Raw genomic sequence first — 23,960 nt, 5'->3', positions numbered from 1 at the left:
GGTATACATTTGCACATTAAGGGGGGGGGGTGTAAACTGTATTTCTGATGTAAATGGGAGGTAAGTTTAAACTTAAGCCCCACCCCCCACCCCCCTGATGCGTAAATATATACCCTCAATTGGTATATATAGGGGTGGAGGCTAAACTTCATTTCTAACAAAAATGATTATTATATTTGGAAAGAACATAAAAAAAGGCATTGAGTGGTATGTTTACTTTATTCATAAGTCAATAATATGATTTGCGAAAATTTATATATACATAAATATATATATATATATATATATATATATATATATATATATATATATATATATATATATATATATATATATATATATATATATATATATATATATATATATATATATATATATATATATATATATATATATATATATATATATATATATATATATATATATATATATATATATATATATATATATATATATATATATATATATATATATATATATATATATATATATATATATATATATATATATATATATATATATATATATATATATATATATATATATATATATATATATATATATATATATATATATATATATATATATATATATATATATATATATATATATATATATATATATATATATATATATATATATATATATATATATATATATATATATATATATATATATATATATATATATATATATATAAATAATTTCTGAGACCACACTGGCTAATCATGATAAACAAAAAATCGCGAAGAAAGGAAACGAGGACAATTAACAGCCAGTGAAAAAATTGAAAAATTATGCAAATATTTCGGTCAAGACCTCCGCTTGACCGTCCTCAGTGCAGAATGAAACTGATAAAAATATAAAAACCAAACCTTAAAATAAAAACACGAAACTAAAATTGGACGACCCTTTCCTAGTAACGGTGAAAGAGTAACTGAATAAAAAACACAAGTCTAAATGGCATTTCAGAATTTCATTTTGCGTAAAGCACTTTTAAAGGCTGATCGCTTTCCAGTTTGATTGTAATCGGAGACTCTATTCGATTGCACAATATAACTTTGTGGATGTATGTAAAAACGATCAGAATTAATAATTTTGTCATAAATGGGACTTAGAAAAATTTCTCCAGTGTCTCTATTGAGAGCTACCTTTTGGTGAATGCGCTTTTTTATTTCAACTGCCTCCCTGAAAACTTGCGTGAGACCTTTAACGGGGGCAACGATAGAGGCCTCGTCAAACAAAATGAAATGGTGTGGATTCTCGTACACATGTTGCGCCAAGGCGGAATCAAAAACCTCAGGCCTTTGGCGTAACCTCATTGCCTTGTCAATTGAGGACTTGTGCTCAGATAGCCTCTCCCCCAATTGCTGTTGGGTTCTACCAACATAAAAACAGCCACAAGAACAAGGAATTCTATAAACACCACTACCCAGAATGGGGCTGGTTTTATCTTTGCCGTTGTTAAAAAAGTTCTGTGTAACATTTGAATTTTTAAAGGCGACGCTAAGTTTATGTTTTTTAAGGATTCTTTTCAATTTGTCACTAAATTTTGGAATGTAGGGTAGAACAGTGAAAAGTTTCTTATCATCCACCAATGGGACGGTATCTGTTGGGGCTTGTGGACCTGATGCCCTCCCTTCTGCCTTTTTTAGTCTTCTGTCTATAATAGTCTCAAGTAATTTTATAGGGTAGCCATTGCAAAATAAAATGTCCTTAATATAGTTCAATTCTGAGTCTATGTGAGGCTCTGAGCATATTCTTATTACTCGGTCAACCAAAGAAATAACAACTCCTCTTTTTATGCAGGGAGAGTGGCTGGAGGAAAAATACAAATACCTCTCGTTATGCGTAGGCTTTCTATAAATAGAAAATTCAAGGCCAGGAGACTTATTGAAAATTAAAACATCTAGGAAAGGAAGTTTGTGGTTATGTTCTAGTTCTAAAGTGAACTGAAGGTTAGAGTCCAAAGTGTTTAGATGAGTTAAGAAGGAGTTAAGTGACTCTCCTCCGTGCTCCCACAGAGAAATAATATCATCGACAAACCTACCCCAGAAACGGTGTTTTATCGGAAAATTTTCCAGAGCAGAGATTTCTATGAATTCCATATAAAAAGTTGCCAAAAATGGTGAAAGACTTGTACCCATGGGTAAACCCCTAATTTGGGTGAAAAATTGATTATTATATCGGAAATATGAGGAGGAACTATTGCAAAGACGGACGAGACGCATAATAGTTTCTATGTCCAGTGTTTTGTAGTCTATTTGATCAATATTATCTTCTAATTTCCTTTGAAGAGCTAGTTCACATTTTTTAATGTCGCAAGACGTATACATAGAAATGGCATCGAAACTGGCCAATATTGTATCTTTTTTTATTTCAATGTCTTTTAGTTTTTCAACAAGGTGAACTGAGTTTCTTATGTATGAAGTTTGCGTTTGCATAAGGGGGCGAAAAAGGGTGGACAACCATTTCCCCAATCTGGCAATCTGAGAGCTATAAGAAGCCCCAATTGGGCGTAGAGGGACTCCATCTTTGTGGATTTTTGGGAGCCCGTAAAATTTAGCAGCTGGACAACCTTTAGGGTAAAATAATTTATACATTTGTGGAGTAATAAGTCTTTCAGTTTGCAAAATTCCTAGCTCCTTTCGTACTAAACGTGTGAACTTCTCGGTGGGGTCTGAATCTATGGGCTTGTAAGTATGGGTGTCGGATAAAATATCTGTAACTTTTGTATTATACGAAGTTTTATCAAGGATAACAATTTTATTTCCTTTATCAGCCCTGGTGATAATGATGTGTGGGTCTTTTTTTAATTTTTTGAGAATTTGTGTTTCCTGATTTTTTAACCTTGGGGAATATGGAATGAAATCAAGAATATTCTTAACCACCTCTCCTCGAAGTAAATCTGGATTGTCCACAGCACCACGTGATCCAAATATACCCGCCTCCACAATGGAGACTATTTCTGCGAAATTCACTTGTGTTTGAGGCAGGCAAAATTTAGGTCCCTTGGACAAAACATGGGTTTCTTCCGGAGTAAGAACTTTGGAAGATAGGTTCTCAATGGCCGGACCAGGACAAAATATCGGAAGAAAACATCTGGAATTCTGAAATTTTTCGTACTTTAATTTTTCAAACTTTTCTGATAAACGAGCCTTAGCCATAAAAAAGTCGTGGCGGAAAGTACTCTGAGCTATTCTAGATATCTGCTGAAAATCCGTCGGTGAAAGGTTTTGCTGTAGAAAATGTCGAGTTTTTGAAATTGCGTTTCTTAGGAAAAAACGTCGTTTTTTTTTGTGTTTTAAAGTTTGAAACAAATACTGAAAATCAAACCAATCCCTAAATTTCCTTTAGGATTTTGTAACTAGGGTTAGGCGGAAACGAAGAGAATTCGGAAGAATTCTCTTTACTCTACAACGCTGTAAAAATTCTTGTTGATTAATAAGGTTGGCGTGTTTTTTAGACAAATCAAAATAATTAAGAACAGACTTGGTCAAAAGCTCCCCGTAAGCTAGTCTCAAATAATTTTTGAGACCACACTGGCTCATCATGATCAACAAAAAATCGCGAAGAAAGGAAACGAGGACAAATAACAGCCAGTGAAAAAATTGAAAAATTATGCAAATATTTCGGTCAAGACCTCCGCTTGACCGTCCTCAGTGCAGAATAAAACTGATAAAAATATAAAAACCAAACCTTAAAATAAAAACACGAAACTAAAATTGGACGACCCTTTCCTAGTAACGGTGAAAGGGTAACTGAATAAAAAACACAAGTCTAAATGGCATTTCAGAATTTCATTTTGCGTAAAGCACTTTTAAAGGCTGATCGCTTTCCAGTTTGATTGTTATCGGAGACTCTATTCGATTGCACAATATAACTTTGTGGATGTATGTAAAAACGATCAGAATTAATAATTTTGTCATAAATGGGACTTAGAAAAATTTCTCCAGTGTCTCTATTGAGAGCTACCTTTTGGTGAATGTGCTTTTTTATTTCAACTGCCTCCCTGAAAACTTGCGTGAGACCCTTAACGGGGGCAACGATAGAGGCCTCGTCAAACAAAATGAAATGGTGTGGATTCTCGTACACATGTTGCACCAAGGCGGAATCAAAAACCTCAGGCCTTTGGCGTAACCTCATTGCCTTGTCAATTGAGGACTTGTGCTCAGATAACCTCTCCCCCAATTGCTGTTGGGTTCTACCAACATAAAAACAGCCACAAGAACAAGGAATTCTATAAACACCACTACCCAGAATGGGGCTGGTTTTATCTTTGCCGTTGTTAAAAAAGTTCTGTGTAATATTTGAATTTTTAAAGATTACGCTAAGACATTGAAATAATTAAGGATACAATTTTGCAGTTTGATCACTCAATTTCTATGTATACGTCTTGCGACGTTAGAACATGTGAACTAGTCTCTTATCAACCAGCAAATGAGACGATATCTGATCGGTGGCTTGCAGAACACTGGATATAGAAACTATCATGCGTCTCGTCCTCTTTGCAATAGTTCTGTCCTCATATTTCCGATATAATAATCAATTTTTCACCCAAAGTAGGTTTATCGCATGGGTACAATGTCTTTCACCATTTTTGGCAACTTTATATATGGAATTGATAGAAATCTCTGCTCTGGAAAATTTTCCGATAAAACACCGTTTCTGGGGTAGGTTTGTCGATGATGTTATTTCTCTGTGGGAGCATGGAGGAGAGTCACTTAACTCCTTCTTAACTCATCTAAACACTTTGGACTCTAACCTTCAGTTCACTATAGAACTAGAACATAACCACAAACTTCCTTTCCTAAATGTTTTAATTTTCAATAAGTCTCCTGGCCTTGAATTTTCTATTTATAGAAAGCCTACGCATAACGATAGGTATTTGCATTTTTCCTCCAACCACTCTCCCTGCATAAAAAGAGGAGTTGTTATTTCTTTGGGTGACCGAGCAATAAGAATATGCTCAGAGCCTCACATAGACTCAGAATTGAACTATATTAAGGATATTTTATTTTGCAATGCCTACCCTATAAAATTACTTGAGACCATTATAGACAGAAGACGAAAAAAGGCAGAGGGGAGGGCATCAGGTCCACAAGCCCCAACAGATACCGTCCCATTGGTGGATGATAAGAAACTTTTCACTGTTCTACCCTACATTCCTAAATTGAGTGACAAATTGAAAAGAATCCTTAAAAAACATAAACTTAGCGTCGCCTTTAAAAATTCAAATATTACACAGAACTTTTTTAACAACGGCAAAGATAAAACCAGCCCCATTCTGGGTAGTGGTGTTTATAGAATTCCTTGTTCTTGTGGCTGTTTTTATGTTGGTAGAACCCAACAGCAATTGGGGGAGAGGTTATCTGAGCACAAGTCCTCAATTGACAAGGCAACGAGGTTACGCCAAAGGCCTGAGGTTTTTGATTCCGCCTTGGCGCAATATGTGTACGAGAATCCACACCATTTCATTTTGTTTGACGAGGCCTCTATCGTTGCCCCCGTTAAGGGTCTCACGCAAGTTTTCAGGGAGGCAGTTGAAATAAAAAAGCACATTCACCAAAAGGTAGCTCTCAATAGAGACACTGGAGAAATTTTTCTAAGTCCCATTTATGACAAAATTATTAATTCTGATCGTTTTTACATACATCCACAAAGTTATATTGTGCAATCGAATAGAGTCTCCGATAACAATCAAACTGGAAAGCGATCAGCCTTTAAAAGTGCTTTACGCAAAATGAAATTCTGAAATGCCATTTAGACTTGTGTTTTTTATTCAGTTACCCTTTCACCGTTACTAGGAAAGGGTCGTCCAATTTTAGTTTCGTGTTTTTATTTTAAGGTTTGGTTTTTATATTTTTATCAGTTTTATTCTGCACTGAGGACGGTCAAGCGGAGGTCTTGACCGAAATATTTGCATAATTTTTCAATTTTTTCACTGGCTGTTAATTGTCCTCGTTTCCTTTCTTCGCGATTTTTTGTTTATATATATATATATATATATATATATATATATATATATATATATATGTATATATATATGTATATATATATATATATGTATATATATGTATATATATTATATGTATATATATTATATATATATATATATATATATATATATATATATATATATATATATATATATATATATATATATATATATATATATATATATATATATATATATATATTAGACGGAACTAATAATATTTAAAATCTAATAATATTTATTAGATTTTCGACTATGCTGAACAAAAACGGCTATCTCAAAATTTTAATTGGGTGACTTTGAGAAAAAAATGAGCGTGGGAGGGGGCCTAGTTTCTCCATCTTTTTTGGTCACTTAAAAAGGACACTAGAACTTTTAATTTCTGTTCCAGTGAACCCTCCTACGATATTCTAGGAGCACTGGGTCAATACGATTACCCCTGGGGAAAAAAAACAAACAAATAAACACGCACCCGTGATCTTTCTTCTGGCAAAAAATGCAAAATTCCACATTTTTGTAGATAAGAGCTTGAAACCTCTACAGTAGGGTTCTCTGATACGTTGAATATGAGGGTGTGAATTTCATTAAGGTTCTATAACTTTTAGGGGGTCTTTCCCCCTTTTTTCTAAAATCAGCCAAATTTTCTCAGGCGCGTAACTTTTGATGAGTAATATTATACTTGATGAAACCTATATATTTGAAATCAGAATTAAAATTTGATTCTTCTGGTGTATCTATTGGTATCAAAATTACGTTTTTTAGAGTTTCTGTTACCATTGAGCCGGGTCGCTCCTTACTTACAGTTCGTTACCACGAACTGTTTGATAAACTAGAAAAGTAAATTTTTTTAATTGTAGTTAATGGTCTGACAGTTGTAGCTAATGGTACTTCACTACAAATAAACAAATGATTCGATTTAATACTTTATCAAAGCATTATACTTAACACGCTCATTTCCCGGTAAAAGAGGTATATTTTGGGTTTTCAGCGCTCAGGGAAAATATCGGTTTTCACCCCTCCCCCCCCCCCCCCTATGTGGCGACGTCAGAATATCATATTATTGATAAAAACAACTCAGTTCGGCTGAGACTGCAGCCCGACTTTATCTGAAACGATAAAAGTGAATAAAATGTTAAACGTCGTTATGTATTTGTATTTATAAAATCGTTATGTATTTATAAAAGTGAATTATAAATGTGTTATACAATAACATGTTATACAAATAACATGTTATACAATGTTATGTTAATCTTGGAATTAAGTTAGAAGCAATGGATAAAAAACAGTACGCGGAACAAGACAAAAAAAACTATTTATTAAGATCATATAACCAGGAACCCAATGAAGAAGAAAGTAAATAATTTCTGAGGCCACACTGGCTAATCATGACAAAACCAAAAATCGGGAAGAAGAGAAAGCGAGGACAATAACAGCCAGTGAAGAAGTTAAAAGAAAAACTATGCAAATATTTGGGTCAAGACCTCCGCTTGACCGTCCTCAGTGCAGAATAATACCGATAAAAATATAAAAAACCAAACCTTAAAAAAAAAACTTAGAACTAAAATAAGATGACCTTTTCAGAGTAACGGTGAACGACAACGAGTAGTAACGGTGACGGTTTCAGAGTTACCCTTTCACCGTTACTTTGAGGGGTGTTTTCCCCTTTTTTTGAAAATCAGGCAAATTTTCTCGGGTCCATAGCCGTTAATAGGTAAGACTAAACTTAATGAAACTTATATATTTGAAATCAGCATAATAATCCGATTCTTTTGATATATCTATTGGTATCAAAATTCCGTTTTTAGTGTTTCGGTTACTATTGAGTCTGGTCGCTGCTAACTTATAGTTTGCCACTACGAACTGTTTGACCTTCCATGGTGACTCTCAGATTCAGTCAGAGGTTCGACCATTGCCTTCTGTCATTATCAGTTGATAAATACCATTATTAAATAAACCTTCCCTTCGACCTTCTGCTTGAATTCCCTTCTTTCCTCCATTTCCCATTATAGTAATTTTAAATCTGATGCTCTTTTTTAAACAGTTTAAAAATTTGATTCGAATTTTCTAGATTGTTTTTTGTTACAGATATTTTTTTGCAATTTAGACATTTTTGGAAGTTAGAAACAATAATTGGTAAAAGCTCTTGAGTAGTAGAAACAATTTTAATAACTTACCTAATCTTGGGATAAAGGATTCCCTTTTTTGATCTTACACTCCCAGGAAACAGCTCATCATCCCCATTATTGAATAAATTCCTTTAAATCCTCTCTTCGTTTTAAATTATCTTAATTTCTCTCTGAGATTCCATCTTAAATACCCTCTTCCTCTTAAATCCCGCTCTTAAATTTCCAAGATGATAATGGTAATAAGATTACCTAAGCTATGGATGTCAGGTATTGTGTTATCTTGGAATAATAATTTCGACAGGACCTGTGCCTGTCATCATCAGGTTCAAATTCAAGACTCTTGCCAGAATATATAATCACTAAACAAAATAAAACTAAAATCACTGAACAACACTAATAATAAGTCGAACCTGGAATTATTGTTGTAATATGGCCCGGATTTTGGTAGAGGCATTGATGGCCGCTATCCTAGTAGATCTCAAAAAGTAGACCCAACCTTTTTGAGATCTACTAGGATAGCGGCCATCAATGCCTCTACCCAAAATCCGAACCATATTACAACAATAATTCCAGGTTCGACTTATTATTAGTGTTGTTTAGTGATTTTAGTTTTATTTTGTTTAGTGATTATATATTCTGGCAAGAGTCTTGAATTTGAACCTGATGATGTCAGGCACAGGTCCTGTCGAAATTATCGTTCCAAGATAACACAATACCTGACATCCATAGCTTAGGTAAGCTTATTACCATTATCATGTACAAGAGTCAGGTTGGCCTCAGAGAATATAAATTTCCAAGAGCAGGATTCCTGCGCCGATTCTTATCATATTCTAATCCTTTTGTTCGATTCCAGTTCGATTCCTAATGCAACTTCGTTTTTTGACATTATAAAAAAATCCTTGGGTTATTGTTTAAAAAAAAATCCTTGGGTTATGTAAAGCAGGTATTTACGGGAATTTATAAAAATTCAAAACCTTATTTGGGAAAAGGGTCTGAAGAATGGGAGCGATTATTATAAAATATAATTCTCCCTCCCCCCCACCACTGGGTGTCCATATCTCAAGTTTATTGAGTCCGTTAAAAAAAATAATGCTTGTACTTGAAGTGCTTAATATTATTACATTTGAATTTTTCAAAGTACCTTTATACTTATTTTAGTGTCCTCATCAAGTTGGTTGTCCACGGGTCGAAGCAGATGACGGAACGCCGTGCAACTTTCCAGTCAAGTACCAGTCTTTGCTCCATAACGAATATTTAACAGAGACGTTATCTTATGTTGTACTTCGGAAAGGTTCGTTTTTTTTCCTTTCTGTAATATATTTGTGAGATAAAACAGGACATTCTTTGGAGCTCCATCCTATAAGGTTCATTAAAAAAAAAAAAAATCGAACCTTTGACCCATCTTGGGTAAAAATGGTTTCTAAGATTTTCCTGTTGGTTGTTTCAATATTGTGAAGTTGTTAGGACTGTGCCACATTTTCTTCATTGTTACCACGTTGAGCCGCCAAAATAAATAAGCAAAACTAATCAGTTAAATTTGAGCTATTGTTTTTTGTTTCCTTTTTTTATGTGGTGCCAGCTACCACAGAAACCTGCTGATGGATTTCTTTTTCATTAAATATAGTATTAGTGGTCTACCTTAAATAGTAGTAGTAGTAGTAGTGGTACACACTAGGATTTGTACTTGAAAACAGAAGTTAGACACTTGTATATAAGAATAAAAAGAGTATGTATTATTTTTGTTTTTTTTAATATACTTTTAAATCATTAGGAGTGCCTCAGAGTTCGGAAGACATGTCTTGGCCTCGGATAGTGAGGGACCTTCAGCATAAACGAGGCCACAGCCATTGCCAAGTTTGTACAGGAGAAGGGACACTCCAAAAATGGACCTTTTCAAAAGGGAAACACGGTGAAAGGTATTTTCTTTTTAATCTTAATGATGCTTAAGATGTTCAGTTAATAATACTGAAAAATGTAACCTAATATGGTGTTGAACATATTATAATATCTGAAATGCGACGGCCCCTCTGAAGACTTTTAGCCCATATCTTATAAAGAGCAGCAAAATATAAGTATAATTAATCAAGAGGTTGCCAAGGCTAATAGCCCAAATTATATAAGGTGCAGCAAAATATAGTATTATCAGAGGCAACGCTATAGCGTTGCCTATAGTAAAGGCCAGACGGCTCCAATGTTTTATTTTTTATTATTTTTTCCAGAGGCACTTCATATGGAAGGAGTCGTCGTATAAATTTCAAAAGGGGCTCATTCGATTGGAAATCGAGAGTTCTAGTGACTTTTTTAAAAGTCAAAAATGATCGGAAGGCAGCTGGCCCCCTCCCCACGCCCTTTTCCCCCCAACTACATCCGATGAAAATTTTGAGGTACCCATTTTGTTTTTAATAATTCAAAGATCATATGGCAAAATTTAGACTTGTTTTTTTTATTCAGTTATCCTTTCACCGTTACTGAGAAAGGGTCGTCCAATTTTAGTTTTGTGTTTTTATTTTAGGGTTTGGTTTTTTATATTTGTATTACTTTTATTCTGCACTGAGAACGGTCAAGCGGAGGTCTTGACCGAAATATTTGCATAATTTTTCAATTTTTTCACTGACTGTTAATTGTCCTCGTTTTCTTCGCGATTTTATGTTTTTATCATGATTAGTTAGTGTAGTCTCAGAAATTATTTGCTCTGGGGGCATATATGGCTCTTACGGAAGGGATGCTCGTATAAACTTCAGAGAAGGCTTATTTGATTGAAAATTGAAAGTTCTAGTTCACTTTTTAAGAATTAAAGAGATCCAAGGGCAACTAGCGCGCCCCTACGCCCTTTTACCCCAAACCTATCCGATAAAAGTTTTGAGATAGCCATATTTTTAAATATCAAATATCAGATAACAAAAATCCCGTGTCGACACAAACCCCAGGGCCCGGTTGCAGGCGTTGTAAGTTATGCCCTGAGGGTGTATATTATTCTTATAAAAGGGATGCTCGTATTAACTTCAGAGAAGAATCATTTGATTGGAAATTAAAAGTTGTAGTTCACTATTTAAGAGTCAGAAGGGATCGGAGGGCAGCTAGCACCCCCCCCCCACGCCCTTTTCCCCTAAATATATCAGATAAAAATTTTGAGATAACTATTTTGTTGAAAATAGTTCAAGGGTCAGATAACAAAATTTCCTGCGTCGGCACAACCTCCTAGGGCCTAAAGGCAGGCGTTACAAGTTTTGCCATGGGGGTGTATGTGGTTAGACCCGGCGCCGCGCCGATGAGGGAAGACCGGCGTCGGCGGGGCAAAAAACAGCACGCCGCGTCGCCGGCGCGGTCAAGGTTGACCACAAACATTAATGTTTTCATCAGTCTTTCTCAAATCACAGCTTCAATTTACAACAGATTCTAGGCTATTCATGAGTTCAAAAATTCACAAGTCGCTGGCTGGAAACTGGTCTTCTTCGTTATTCATCAAGAGAAGTAGAAATCTGGTAGAAACGAAATGGCTGTGGCGTTTCAGAACCCTTGTATAATACGAGTAGTTGAAGTACCTATTAGCTATGTATTCTTAACATAAATAATTATCAAAATTAGTAGTTTTTTTCATCGAGCATTACTGCATATAAAATTTCAAATACCGTATCACAAAATTCCTCAGTTATGTGGGTAAAAAATTTAAATATAACTTTGGAATTAGAAGCTTAATTTTTTAACATTGTCCTTCTCCTTTTTCTTTTATTTAAAATTTAAGAAATTTTAATTGGGCAAATTTGATATTGTTATATTGTTTTTGTTTTTTGTTTTTTGCTCTTTTGTTTTCCTATGAAGCCTTCTCGCATTAAAAACTGGTTTTTAATTACAATTTTAAGAAAATTCATTTTAAAGTTTTTTTTTGGCTTCTTTATAGAATATATGTCATGTAGGCTAAGGCTGAACTTCTGTTTTTTATTGCTTTTGGCTGCTCTTTTGGATATTATTAATTTTTTTTATTTGGGGATTCATTCCAAATTATAAACTGATAAATACCTAAGATATCAGTCAAATTATAAACTGTATCTAAAAGGAGTAAATTTATCAAATTGAAAAATAAATGATGAACACTTCACATGAGAACACTTGAATTACAATGACACAAAAAATACTTAATAGTTTATTGGCTATGAAGAAAAATGAAGTGCCAGTTATTTTCTTAGGTAAAAAAGAAAAAGCTCATCCGTTTTAAGTGTAATTAAATGAAATAATATGCAGACTGAAGTAGCCCCAGGAAGAAGTTGAATTGTTCATCCTAGTTCGTCACTTTTAATCCAAGCAAAATGTCAGGACGCTTAGTATCAGTGATCGAGTTTAAGCTTTGATTTCCAAATGCTCACAAGAATTACTAAATTTAAGAAAGTCTCAGCAATAAATCACCTTTGGTCAAAATACTTAGACTTCTCGTTGATCCCCACCCAGGCTCAAAGCTTTTGCTATGGTCATTTCCATGGAAATCTCCAAAGAGTTTCTTTTTAAAATAGCTTTCAAGCGTAGTTAGGGGTATTTAGACTTTTTTGCTTTTCTTGAAAGCTTTGAAAAAAGTGTTATAATATTCCAAATGTTACATTTGTGCATATTTTTGGTAATCATTTGTGGGGTGATCGAATTTTTTAAACCACTGTAGATACGTAAGAACGTTGCAACATCTAGTATCCTGAGGTCATATGACTGTCAAAGACTCATCCTTGAACCTACCAAATTGAAAGCTTTTATTATGAACTGGCCTTTTTATGAAACTTGGGCAATGGACCAAGGGCGCCATTGTTGCTCAAGCGCAACGTTAGATGGGGATGTCGATATCGATTTCGTCACGGCAATTTGTTTTAGTGTGAATCTGCCTGTTACATATGAATGAATGTTTCCAAAGTAAACCCTTTTCATCAATAGGGAAAAAAAACTGGATTGTACGCGTATGTCCTTTTCCCTTTTGACGATAAAACCATGCAAGTGCTGTATCAAGTATAACTCACGAAAATATTGTTAATTTTGTCAACTTTTCAACTTTTTGGCATCCCTGCTTTCAATAAAAAAAATCAAGGTACTATCACTTTAATATAATAACTTTCTATGCCCCCCTTCTGGATACCATCTTGATAGGATACTGTCTCTGCTTTAAATAAAAAAAAATTAATTAACTTATTGGCACCCCTGCTTTAAAAAAAAATCGAGGTATTATCATTTAAATATGATAGCTCTATACCCCCCCCCCCTCTGGATACCACCTTGATAGGATGCCGTCTCTGCTTTAGATTAAAAGAAAATTAACTTTTTGGGATCCCTGCTTTCAATAAATAAAATTTCGAGATATTTTCATTTAAATGTAATACCTCCCTACCCCCCCCCCCCTCTGGCTAACACCTTGATAGGATACCGTCTCAGCTTTCATTAGAAAAATAATTTACTGAATGGTTAACAAGGTCACTAAATGGTTCAAACAAACACGCAAAATAACGTTAAACAGCTTAGTGTTCCTTGAAGAAAAAATTGAGGATATGACTAAAGGGGTACAAATACAACAACAAAATTTCAAAATTATTCAGATGTACCTCAAATTATTGGAAAACTGAGTAATAGATTCGCCATGGCATTGCATAAGATCCAAAGAATCGAATTAAAAGGAAGCACATACAAAAGCCAAATAAGGCCAGTAGCCTATGAGAAATCGCAAAATACCCAAGACAATGAACAAGTCCTAATGGGGGGCCCTGGGTCTATCAAAATATTTCAATGATTTCCCTGGGAATTTGATATCATTTTCTTCTGTCTCCACTTTAAATAAACAAATAATTATCTTTTTGGCATCCCTGCTTTCAATAAAAAAATGAGGTATTATCATTTAAAAATGATAGCCCCCTATCCCCCCCCCCTATAGGCAATAATTTACAATTTATTTATGAATCATAATTTTGGGGTAACTTCCGGTTCAATATTTAATACCCCAACCTTGTACATAGCTTAGTCTATAGCTAAATTTTGGCGCAACCGAAGACTCTTTTTATTTTATTTATTTTTTTTATTTTTTTTGGAGGGGGGGGGGTGAAGATGGTCCAGAAAAAAGATGGCATTTTATATAAGGCGTTCAACAGCTGAGTAATAAACATTAAGAAAATATTATCTAAAAACAGCAAAAAAAAAAAAAAAATAAGCAAACTTAAAATACAGCTGCATAAAAAAAATTTCAGCTATCAATTTAAAAATCCAACAAAAGGCTGAAGCTGTATAGTAGTGAATGCATTCTATAATTCTATTCAACTTGAAAATAAAATTCTTGACTACGAATGATGGAAGAAATAGCGATTGGGAAACTGGATTCGAAATGATTTAAACTCATTTCATAAAGACGGTACTTTTTTTTGTCAACATATGAAGAACTGTGTATATTGCAATATTTGCAATAGCATATTGCACCTGTCTGGTTTTTATGCAAAGTTACAAAAGAGACGAAAATTAATGAACAAGATAGCAGTGAAGAATTATGGTATACAAAGTAATATTTGGCAGGGAAAGTCACTGGTGATAAATCACTAGGGGTGGCACCGTGATTGCGTGATTTTCGGGGATTCGGGGAACCAATTTTTTTTTCGGGTTGACACATAGATTTTCGGTGAAATACCCGAAAATTCGGGGATAGTGCAAGCTCTGCTTGATTTCTAATCAGGAAAATCTAAATACTAAACCACACGAGAAGGAAAAGCTCCGACTTTGACACAAAAAAGAATTTCCGCAAAAATAATTTAAAGTCGACCGAACGCCGCCGCCTCTGCCGGCGGCGGCGTGCTTGCGGCGTTACACTTTGGCGGCGTTCGACCGGACCTCTCGTCGGCGGCATTTGGTCGATCCGCCGGCGCGGTGCCGGGGTCTATATGTGGTCCTTATGGAAGGGATGCTCGTATAAACTTCAGAGAGGGCTCATTTGATTGCTATGTGAAACTTCTAGTTCGCTTTTTAGAGTCAAAAGAAATCGGACGGCAACTAGCCCCTCCCTCCCCCCTCCCTCCTTCACGCTCTTTTTTCCCCAAATTCATAAAATAAAAGTTTTTAGATAGCCATTTTGTTAAAAACAGTTAAAAGCTTGGATAACAAAAACTCTTGTGTCGAAACAGGGCCCCAGGGCAGGCGTTGTAAGTTGTTCCCTGGGGGCATATATGGTTCTTATGGAAGGGATGCCCGTGTAAGCTTCGGAGAGGGCTAAATTGTGTGAAAGTTCTTGTTCACTACTTAAGAGTCAAAAGAGATCAGAGGGCAACCAGCCCCCACCCCTTCCATGCCCTTTTTTCCCAAATGCATCAGGTAAAAATTTTGGGATACCTATTTTTTTTTAAATAGTTAAAAGGTCAGATAACAAAATCTCTGGTGTCAACACAACCTCCCAGGGCCTGGGGGAAGTGGTTTCAAGTTATGCCCTGGGGGCATATATGTCTCTTATGGAATGGATGCTCGTATAAACTTCAGAGAGGGCTCATTTGATTGGAGATTCAAAGTTCTACTTCACTTTTTAAAAATCAAAGGAGATCCAAGGGCAAGTGCCCCCTCCCCGTTCCCCACGCCCTTTTCCCCCAAACCTCGCTGATTAAAATTTTGAGACAATCATTTTTTAAAAATAGTTCAAGCATCTGATAACAAAAACTCCGGTGTCGACACAAACCTCCAGGACCCGGGGGCAGGCGTTGTAAGTTATGCCCTGGAGGCATATATGGTTCTTATGGAAGGGATGCTTGTGTAAACTTTAGAGAGTGCTCAATTCATTGGAACTTCAAAGTTCTAGTTCACTTTCATTTATGCCTCAATAGCAAAATAGTTTTGTTTATTTTAAGCTTGATTCGCACATTCAGCTTAAGCTTTACTCGTTTTGAGATTTAGTTTAAAGATCATATACCAAAACACTCCGAGATCGATGTAGCTCCCCTGGCCCCGGGGGCAGGCGTTGTAAGTTATGCCCTGAGGCCATATATAATTCTTATGGAAGGAATGTTCGTATACTTCAGAGGCTCATTTGATTAGAAATTGAAAGTTCTAGTTCACTTTTTAAGAGTTAAAAGAGATCGGAGGGTAACCCCACTCCCCCCACGCCCTTTTTTCCTCAAACCCATCCGAAAAGAACTTTGAGATAACCATTTTTTTTAAGTTCAAAGATCGTATAATGAAACTCTGGGGTTGACATAACCCCCCAGGACCCTAGGGCAGGCGTTTTTAGTTATGCCCTGGGGGCATATATGGTTTTATGGAAGGAATGCCCGTAAAAACTTCAGAGAGGGTTCATTTAATTGGGAATTGAAAGTTCTAGCTCAGTTTTTGAGAGTAAAAAGAGATTGGAGGGCCTAGGGGACAAACGTTGTAAGTTATATCCTGGGGGCGTATATGGTTCTTATGAAAGGGATGCTCGTATAAACTTCAGTGAGGGCTCATTTCATTAGAAATTAGAAGTTCTAGTTCACTCTCTCAGAGTCAAAAGAGATCGAAGGGCACCTAGCCCCTCCCCCCTTCACGCCTTGTTTTCCCAAACTCATCCGATAAAAATTTTGAGATGACCATTTTGTTAAAAATAGTTCAAACATCGGATATAAAACTCCGGGGTCTACACAACCTCCCAGAGCCCGAAGACAGGCGTTGTAAGTTGAGCCCTGGGGGCATATATGGTTCTTATAGAAGGGATGCTCGTACAAACTTCAGAGAGGGCTCATTTGATTGAAAATGGAAAGTTCTAGTTCAATTTTAGAGAGTCAAAAAAGATCGAATGGCAATTAGACCCCCACGCCCTTTTTCCCCTAAACCATCCGCTAGAAATTTTGAGATAGCCATTTTGTTAAAAATAATTCAAACATCAGATAATAAAAACTCCGAGGTTGACACAAACCCATTTTTTTACTTTGATATTGTTACTTTGATTGGCGCTTTACTGAAAACTATTTGTGTCTTGAACAGTCTTGGAAAGTATAAACAAAATCAAATTGAATATTTCATATATGATGATATTAATTGTTTAAAAACCCATCAGTTCAAGATTTTGTTTCACTGCAATTTTATTTTCATTTTCAATGCTGTAAGAACTAGAAATGTAAACATTTGCAATACAATTCGTTTTCAGTGAAGCTCCAATGACGAACTAGGCCTTAGGTTTTTACAGTTAAGGAAGGGGGCAGTATCCAAACTCTTGTTGTAGTGAAACTATATTCGTCTTGAACAAATTTAGAAAGAACTAATAAATTAGACTGAATATTTGATGTATAATGATATTAATTGCTGAAAGCTCACCAGTCCAAAATTTTACTCTAATTTGAATATTTATTTTCGATATTAAGTACAAAAGAAAATATTTGTAATACAATGTTTTCAGTAAAGCGGTTTTAGACTTTTATAGTGAGAGAAGGAGGCCATACCCAAAGTCTTGTTTGTAGGGATTTTTATTCGTTTCAAGCTTGATTTGCATATTCGATTTAAGTTTCACTCTTTTAAAGATTTATTTATTCCATTTATATTATTATCTATTGTATGTTTGTTTGCATTGATTGTTTATTTAATTTCTGTTAGTTTTGGGTTTCATTTATACTTCAGTAGCAAAATATTTTGTTTCATTTTAAGCTTGATTTGCATATTCAATTTAAGCATTACTTGCTTTTAAGATTTATTAATTCATTTATATTATTACTTGTTGTATGTTTTTTTGGTATGATTGTTTATATAATTTATGTTTGTGTTGGATTTCATTTGTTCTTTAATAGTAATTTCTGGTCATTTTGAATTTGAATTTTAACAGGTATTTGTATCAGCTGATCTTAAGTTTAAAATGGCCTTTACTTTTCTTTGAAAAACTTCTTTTCGGAAAGTTTTTTTTAATAAATCAATGAAGAGGCTACTTAGGCTAATAGCACAAATTGTATAAGGGGCAGCAAAATATAATGATTATCAATCAAGAGGCTGCTAAAGCTAATAGCTTAAATTTTGTAATGGGCAGCAAAATATCAGTATTATCAATCAACAGGCTATTAAAGCTTGTAGATTAAATATAAGGGGCAACAAAATATATGTTTCATCAATTGAGAGGCTATTAGCTTTGTCAATAATGATTATCAATGGTATTATCAATAGCCCAAGTTAATAAAGGGCAGCAAAATGTAAGTATTATCAATCAGGAAGGTACAAAGGCAAATAGCACAAATTGTATAAGGGGCAGCAAAATATAATGATTATCAATCAAGAGGCTACTAAAGCTACTAGCTTAAATTTTATAATGGGTAGCAAAATATAAGTATTATCATTCAACAGGCTATTAAAGCTTGTAGATTAAATATAAGGGGCAACGAAATAAATGTGTTATCAATCGAGAAGCTATTAGCTTTATCAATAATCATTATGAATGGTATTATCAATAGCCCAAATTACATAAAGGGCAGCAAAATCTGAATCTTATCAATTTGGAAGGTACTAAGGCTAATAGCCTAAATTTAAGGGGTAGCAAACTAAAAGTATTATCAATCAAGAGGCTACTAAGGTTAATTGCCCAAATTAAATAAGGGGTAGCAAAATTATAAACACATTAGCAATCAAAACACATATTGAAGGGAAAACCACTGTACAGACAAGCTGAAGTTCAAAGGCAGAAGAATCAAAATTTCAGATTCTGACTGAAAAATATTCTCAGTCAGAACATTGCATGTTTTTCTTCTTCCTTTTTCTCGTAGTCGGGGCCACCTGTCCCACCTATAACCTGATTATTCTATTTCCTAAATCTGATTGAAGCAGATGGCACTTGTTGACTAGATGGCAAAGTTTAATCAATTATTTGTTTTAACACAATGTTATTATAACAGGAATATGATTATGGTGGATTTACATTACTTTGAACATAAATGACTAGCATATAGTCTCTGTATATTTGTATCCTATGTATACACATCTCCGTTGTGACGTCCTCAGCACAAAAGAAAAAGCTAACCTTTTGAAATTACCCAAACAGGAAGAACTTTTTAGCCAAATTTTGGCTTCGAATTTCGGTTGAAAATCACCCTCTTTTTGTCTTAATTATTTTCCTTCGTTTTTGTTATTTCAAATGAGAAGGAATGTAAGTTGAATCTCTTTTTGGTAAATCATCAAAACAGGGTATATTTTTGTAAACCCTATTTATGATAATTTGATAAAAAAAAAAGATTTTTAATGGTCCCATTTTAAAAACAGAATTGCAGCAGTCGCTAGGGAAAATATCTTTGCCTAACCTAATTTTTGAATGGCCTTTAATTTGTTTGTTTTTTTGTCACTTCTCAAGTTATGCTCAGTTTAGCTCAAAAGGTTTTTTGTACATACTTTTTTCCTCGCCTATTTTGAGCGCGGATAACAGCTTAGTAGAAGTCTTTGTCGAAATATTCACCTTGTCTTTTTTTACTTGCAGAAAAACACTCTCTTTTATTTTCTTAATTATTTATTTTCTTAGTTTTTTTCTATCGAACATCATGTATATCTTGTGTAGTCTCAGAAAGTATTTAGGTGTACAGCCCCCCCCCTCCTCTTTCAGAAAACCTCTAAAGTCTATAGTGTCATCCAAAATCCTATGTAAATATAACAGCAACAATAATTACTTATTCGTATAATGATCCAAATTACAAATTGATGGACAATGCTGAATTTAGAAATGACCTTAAATTAGTACCAAAACTGACAACTTTAGTGAAGTTCTCACTACTCAAAGCTAAGGTTTCTTGAGGTACAGCCTTGGCTCTTTGCAAGGTAGTCTTGTTTTGACACGGATTAGCAGTATCAATAAGCAGTTGAGCTCAATTTATTATGTATTCTTTCCAGTTCGTTTATACTTCATTAGAATGTGTATTTCTTTTGTTTTCAGTGGGCTGTATCATATTGCTCGGAAGTCAGACTGGGGAGATCGGTTGCCTATTGAATTATTTAAAGAAGAACAAGAAGATGAAACCCCGATTTGATCTCTTTAGTACCTGTTCAATCAAATATCATAATTTATTTTAATAAAGACTCGAAGCTATGTTATTTAAATATTCTTGCAAGCAGAAATTTTGCACAGAAATAACCAAATTGTAGGCAGGAATGCATACTGTGGTGATTTCGAGAAAGGGTAGAGAGCTCGCATAGCCCTGGAAAACTCAGCATTCCAGCGACTTCGACTGGTCTAGAGGAGAGAGCTTGTATAGCCCTGGGAAACTTAGCATTCCAGCGACTTAGACTGGTCTAGAGTTCAATGAAATACTAGGTCCAGAAGCGCTATGTTTGTTACATAGCAACTTTCAAATTGAAAACAAAAACCCTACTGGTTTGATTGAAGCTGAACACTATGCGATAATAATTGCTTTATGCTACGTTCTGATAGAATATGGTACAAATCTTCTAGAGAAAGTAATAAGACAGTGTTGCCGTGTGCATTCTGACTGGTATGGTTGTATGAAAGCGAAATTTGCTAAAGTATTCTTAGAAATTGTTTCGAAAAAAATAATATCCTTCCCGAAGATTATGGGTAACTACAAATTCTCAAGCCAATTCTTATCCTATGCTATTCCTGTTGTTTGATTCTAATTCAATTGCAGCTTCTTTTTTGACAGTCCAAAAAATTGATTATAATTTTTCTTGACTATTGTTTTTCAATAAAAGTATATCCATAGTTACCCACACTCTTTGATCTATCCTTTAAACCTTTGAAAATCAGTAAAAAAAAGTTCTAAGAAAGTTATATTTAAACTTAATAAATACAACTTTGCCGGCCAGATAAGTTAATTTTATCCCTGATTTGAAACGGAACTAAATCGAATCAGGAAAGGAACTAGAGAAAAATCTTGAAGTGGGGGAATTTGACAAAATCTTGGGGGACCAAGGTGACAAGGACACCAATAATTGACCAAAATGATAAATTTAGTTTAAAAAAGAGTAAAAACCGAAAAAAAAAACAAGAAATGAGGGCGCCAGAAAAAATCTTGGGGGGAGGAGTGTGAAAATTTTTTTCCTGTTACTGGCGTAAAATCCGGCTACCAAAGTGTAATTTGTCTCTAATCAAAAACTTGAGCCTAACTTACAAAAGTAAAGCCATAGATTCATTGCCTGAATAGACGTAAGGTAATATAGAAAGAGTATTGCAACATGTGTGAATAATTTCTTTGGCCAATCTGCCTTTCCGTTTATAATTAAATAAAATTAAAATATAGAAAAATGAGTATAATTTTCAGTAAGGCAATGTATAAATGAACAAAAGAAAGCTTTTTTTTACCATAATAATAAAAGTCCGATACACGTCTTGAAGCCTTTATCAACAGAAAAGAAAAAGAACAAAACACACTAACCTAAAATAAGCAAAACTTATAAAGAAAGAGGAAAAGAAAAACCCATGCTGTACAAAAACAAAATGAAAACATTTGTTATTCTTTTCTATTGGCTTCACTTTTGATTTTGTGTAGTGTTTGTAGCTTTCTTTTCCCCCTTTTCTTTATATACTTGTTTATTTTAGGTTAGTTACTTGTCAAAAAGACGTATCTGCAGTATCGCTGGAACGGCTAAGGGTATTAAGTCAAAACTTACAATGGAGTGTTGAGGAGGCTATTGAACCAGATAAAAAAAACTAGGCCTACACGTATCAAGGTTGTCAAAAGGGCGTGCCTGCAATACCTCAGAAACGGCTAAGGATAATAAGTCGAAACTTTCAGGGAATGTAGGGGTGACTATAGAACTAAATCAAAAGACATTATTTGCATCTGTGTTTTCAAAATTCTGTATCTGCAATATGTTGAAATAAATCATCAGACACTACGGCCATCTAGGTTGTCAAAATGAAATATCTACAATATCCTAGGAAAGGCTATGGGTTTTAAGTTGAAACTTCCAGGAAATATCGAGATGGATGTTGAACTAGATCAAAAGACACTACGTGAACCCACGTTGTCAAAATAATGTATGTTCATTATCTCAGGAATGGCCAAGTGCCACTCCTGAGATAATTATTTGAAACTATTAAAAAATAGCGAAGGGGATGTTGAATTAAAATAATAGACACTACGCGCATCCAAAGTATCAAAATGGTGTATCTGTGTTAACTCAGGAATTACTATGGGTATCAAGTTGAAACTTTGGGGGATGTTGAACTAAATCAAAAGCTGTATGTGCGTTCAGGTTGTCAAAAGGATGTATCTACAATACCTCAGGAACAGCTAAGGATATTAAGTTGAGACTTCAGGATATGTTGAACTAAACCAAAAAACAATATGAGCATCCAGGTCGTGAGAAATGTGTACATGCTAAATGACTGGTGTGGGTGAAATTTATCCCATTATTCCAATTATCCCAATATTTTATTTTTCAATTAATTAAAAAAACTTTTTCCACAAAATAAGTTTTTCAAAGAAAAGTGAACAACCCCATTAAACCAAAAAAGAGCAAAAAATAAAATTAAATAATCTACCAAGCGTGAAACTACCACAAATCAGCATGGATAAATAAATGACACCCAAAACGAACAGAAATTGCAATGAATAGTCGAATCAAACTCAAACTGACCACAAATTAAATTTGGTAGGGCTGATAACCCCTATACCTTCTTAAGACAAGAACAAATTTGTACTTTACTGAAAAAAATACAAATGAATGTGCATTTTCAGTTTAGTATGAATATACTAATGTTTATCAATCAAAATATTAATGTTATTTGATTTATTAAAGTTACTACTACTACTACTAACAACTCACCGCAGAACCAAGCCGCCTGAGGCCAACACAGCTACGCACGCTCCTCCTCCATCCCAATCTATTCAAAGCCTCCCTTTTACGCCCGCCCATGAAGTTCCCATTTCCTTTAAATCTTTCTTTATGACGTCCTCCCAGACGAGGATGTCCTGCTTTCCGTTTAGCCCTAGACGGTTGGCCGAAAAGAGCAATCTTCGGCATTCTGTCACCCTTCATCCGCACAACGTGCCCTAGCCACCTCAACCTTTCTTTCATTATAGCCCTAGAGAGCGGTATTGAACCACATTTTTCGTATAGCCTGTTGTTTAAAATACGGTCATTCAGCCGGGTACCCATAACAATCCTTAAGCAATTTCTCTGGAAATCATCTAGCAAATCTTCATCCGCTTTTCGGAGCGCCCATGCTTCAGAGCCATATTTGACCACTGTCATCACTGTAGCTTCTAATATTCATATCTTGGTTTGCAGACTTATCTTCCTCTTCTTCCAAACTTTTTTTACTGTGAAAAAACACCCTGAGCCTTGGCTATTCTACTTTTGACATCTTCACTGCTCCAACCATCTTTACTAATAATACTACCAAGGTAAGTGAAGCTGTCCACCTGATCAATCTTTTCATTACTCAACTTCACCTTTTCATCTTCACTTATTCCTAGCCTTAGTCACTAAGTCTTTTTAACATTAATTTTCAAACCTATTCTAGCACCCTGAACTCGCAAAACTTCTAAAACTTCATTTATTTTGCTCACACTTTCATCTAGGATGCTTCAATTATCAGCATAGTCCAATTCCAGGAGACTTTTTCCTCCCCATTTGATTCCGTGATTTCCCATTGCCTTTCCTGTTCTCTTTAAGACATAATCCATCATAATTATCCATATATAGAGGGATGAAACAACTCTGCTTAACTCCAGATTCAAAACAAAACCAGCTGCTAACCACATTTACTATCTTGACCGCAACAGTGTTATTTTCGTACATAGCACTAATCACTTTAATGTATTTGTTTGGTATACCATACATGGATAAAACCTTTACTAAAGCTCTTCTATCAAAAGAATCGAACGCTTGCTCATAATTTATAAAACTAAGGACCAAAGGTGTTTAAAAACTCAGGCACTTCTCAATTA

At 34.7% G+C, this 23,960-nt stretch overlaps 1 protein-coding gene across 1 annotated transcript in view; it reads left to right on the top strand.

Annotated features, from left to right (window-relative positions):
• Positions 1 to 20,132, top strand: part of LOC148940545 (ribosome assembly protein METTL17, mitochondrial) — a 92,247-nt gene extending 72,115 nt beyond the window's left edge. Inside the window, exons 8-10 of the mRNA XM_089104832.1 lie at positions 9,283 to 9,415; positions 9,896 to 10,040; positions 19,982 to 20,132. Of these exons, the coding sequence (XP_088960958.1) occupies positions 9,283 to 9,415; positions 9,896 to 10,040; positions 19,982 to 20,075 (372 nt within the window). The 3' untranslated portion in view covers positions 20,076 to 20,132. The remainder of the gene's footprint in view (positions 1 to 9,282; positions 9,416 to 9,895; positions 10,041 to 19,981) is intronic.
• Positions 20,133 to 23,960: the final 3,828 nt, after the last annotated feature.

Source organism: Artemia sp. Qi Xiang Cuo, chromosome 19 (genome assembly GCF_049724085.1).
Source record: "Artemia sp. Qi Xiang Cuo chromosome 19, ASM4972408v1, whole genome shotgun sequence".
In the NCBI taxonomy this organism is placed as follows: domain Eukaryota; kingdom Metazoa; phylum Arthropoda; class Branchiopoda; order Anostraca; family Artemiidae; genus Artemia; species Artemia sp. Qi Xiang Cuo.
This window is presented reverse-complemented; position numbering and strand designations above follow the sequence as displayed.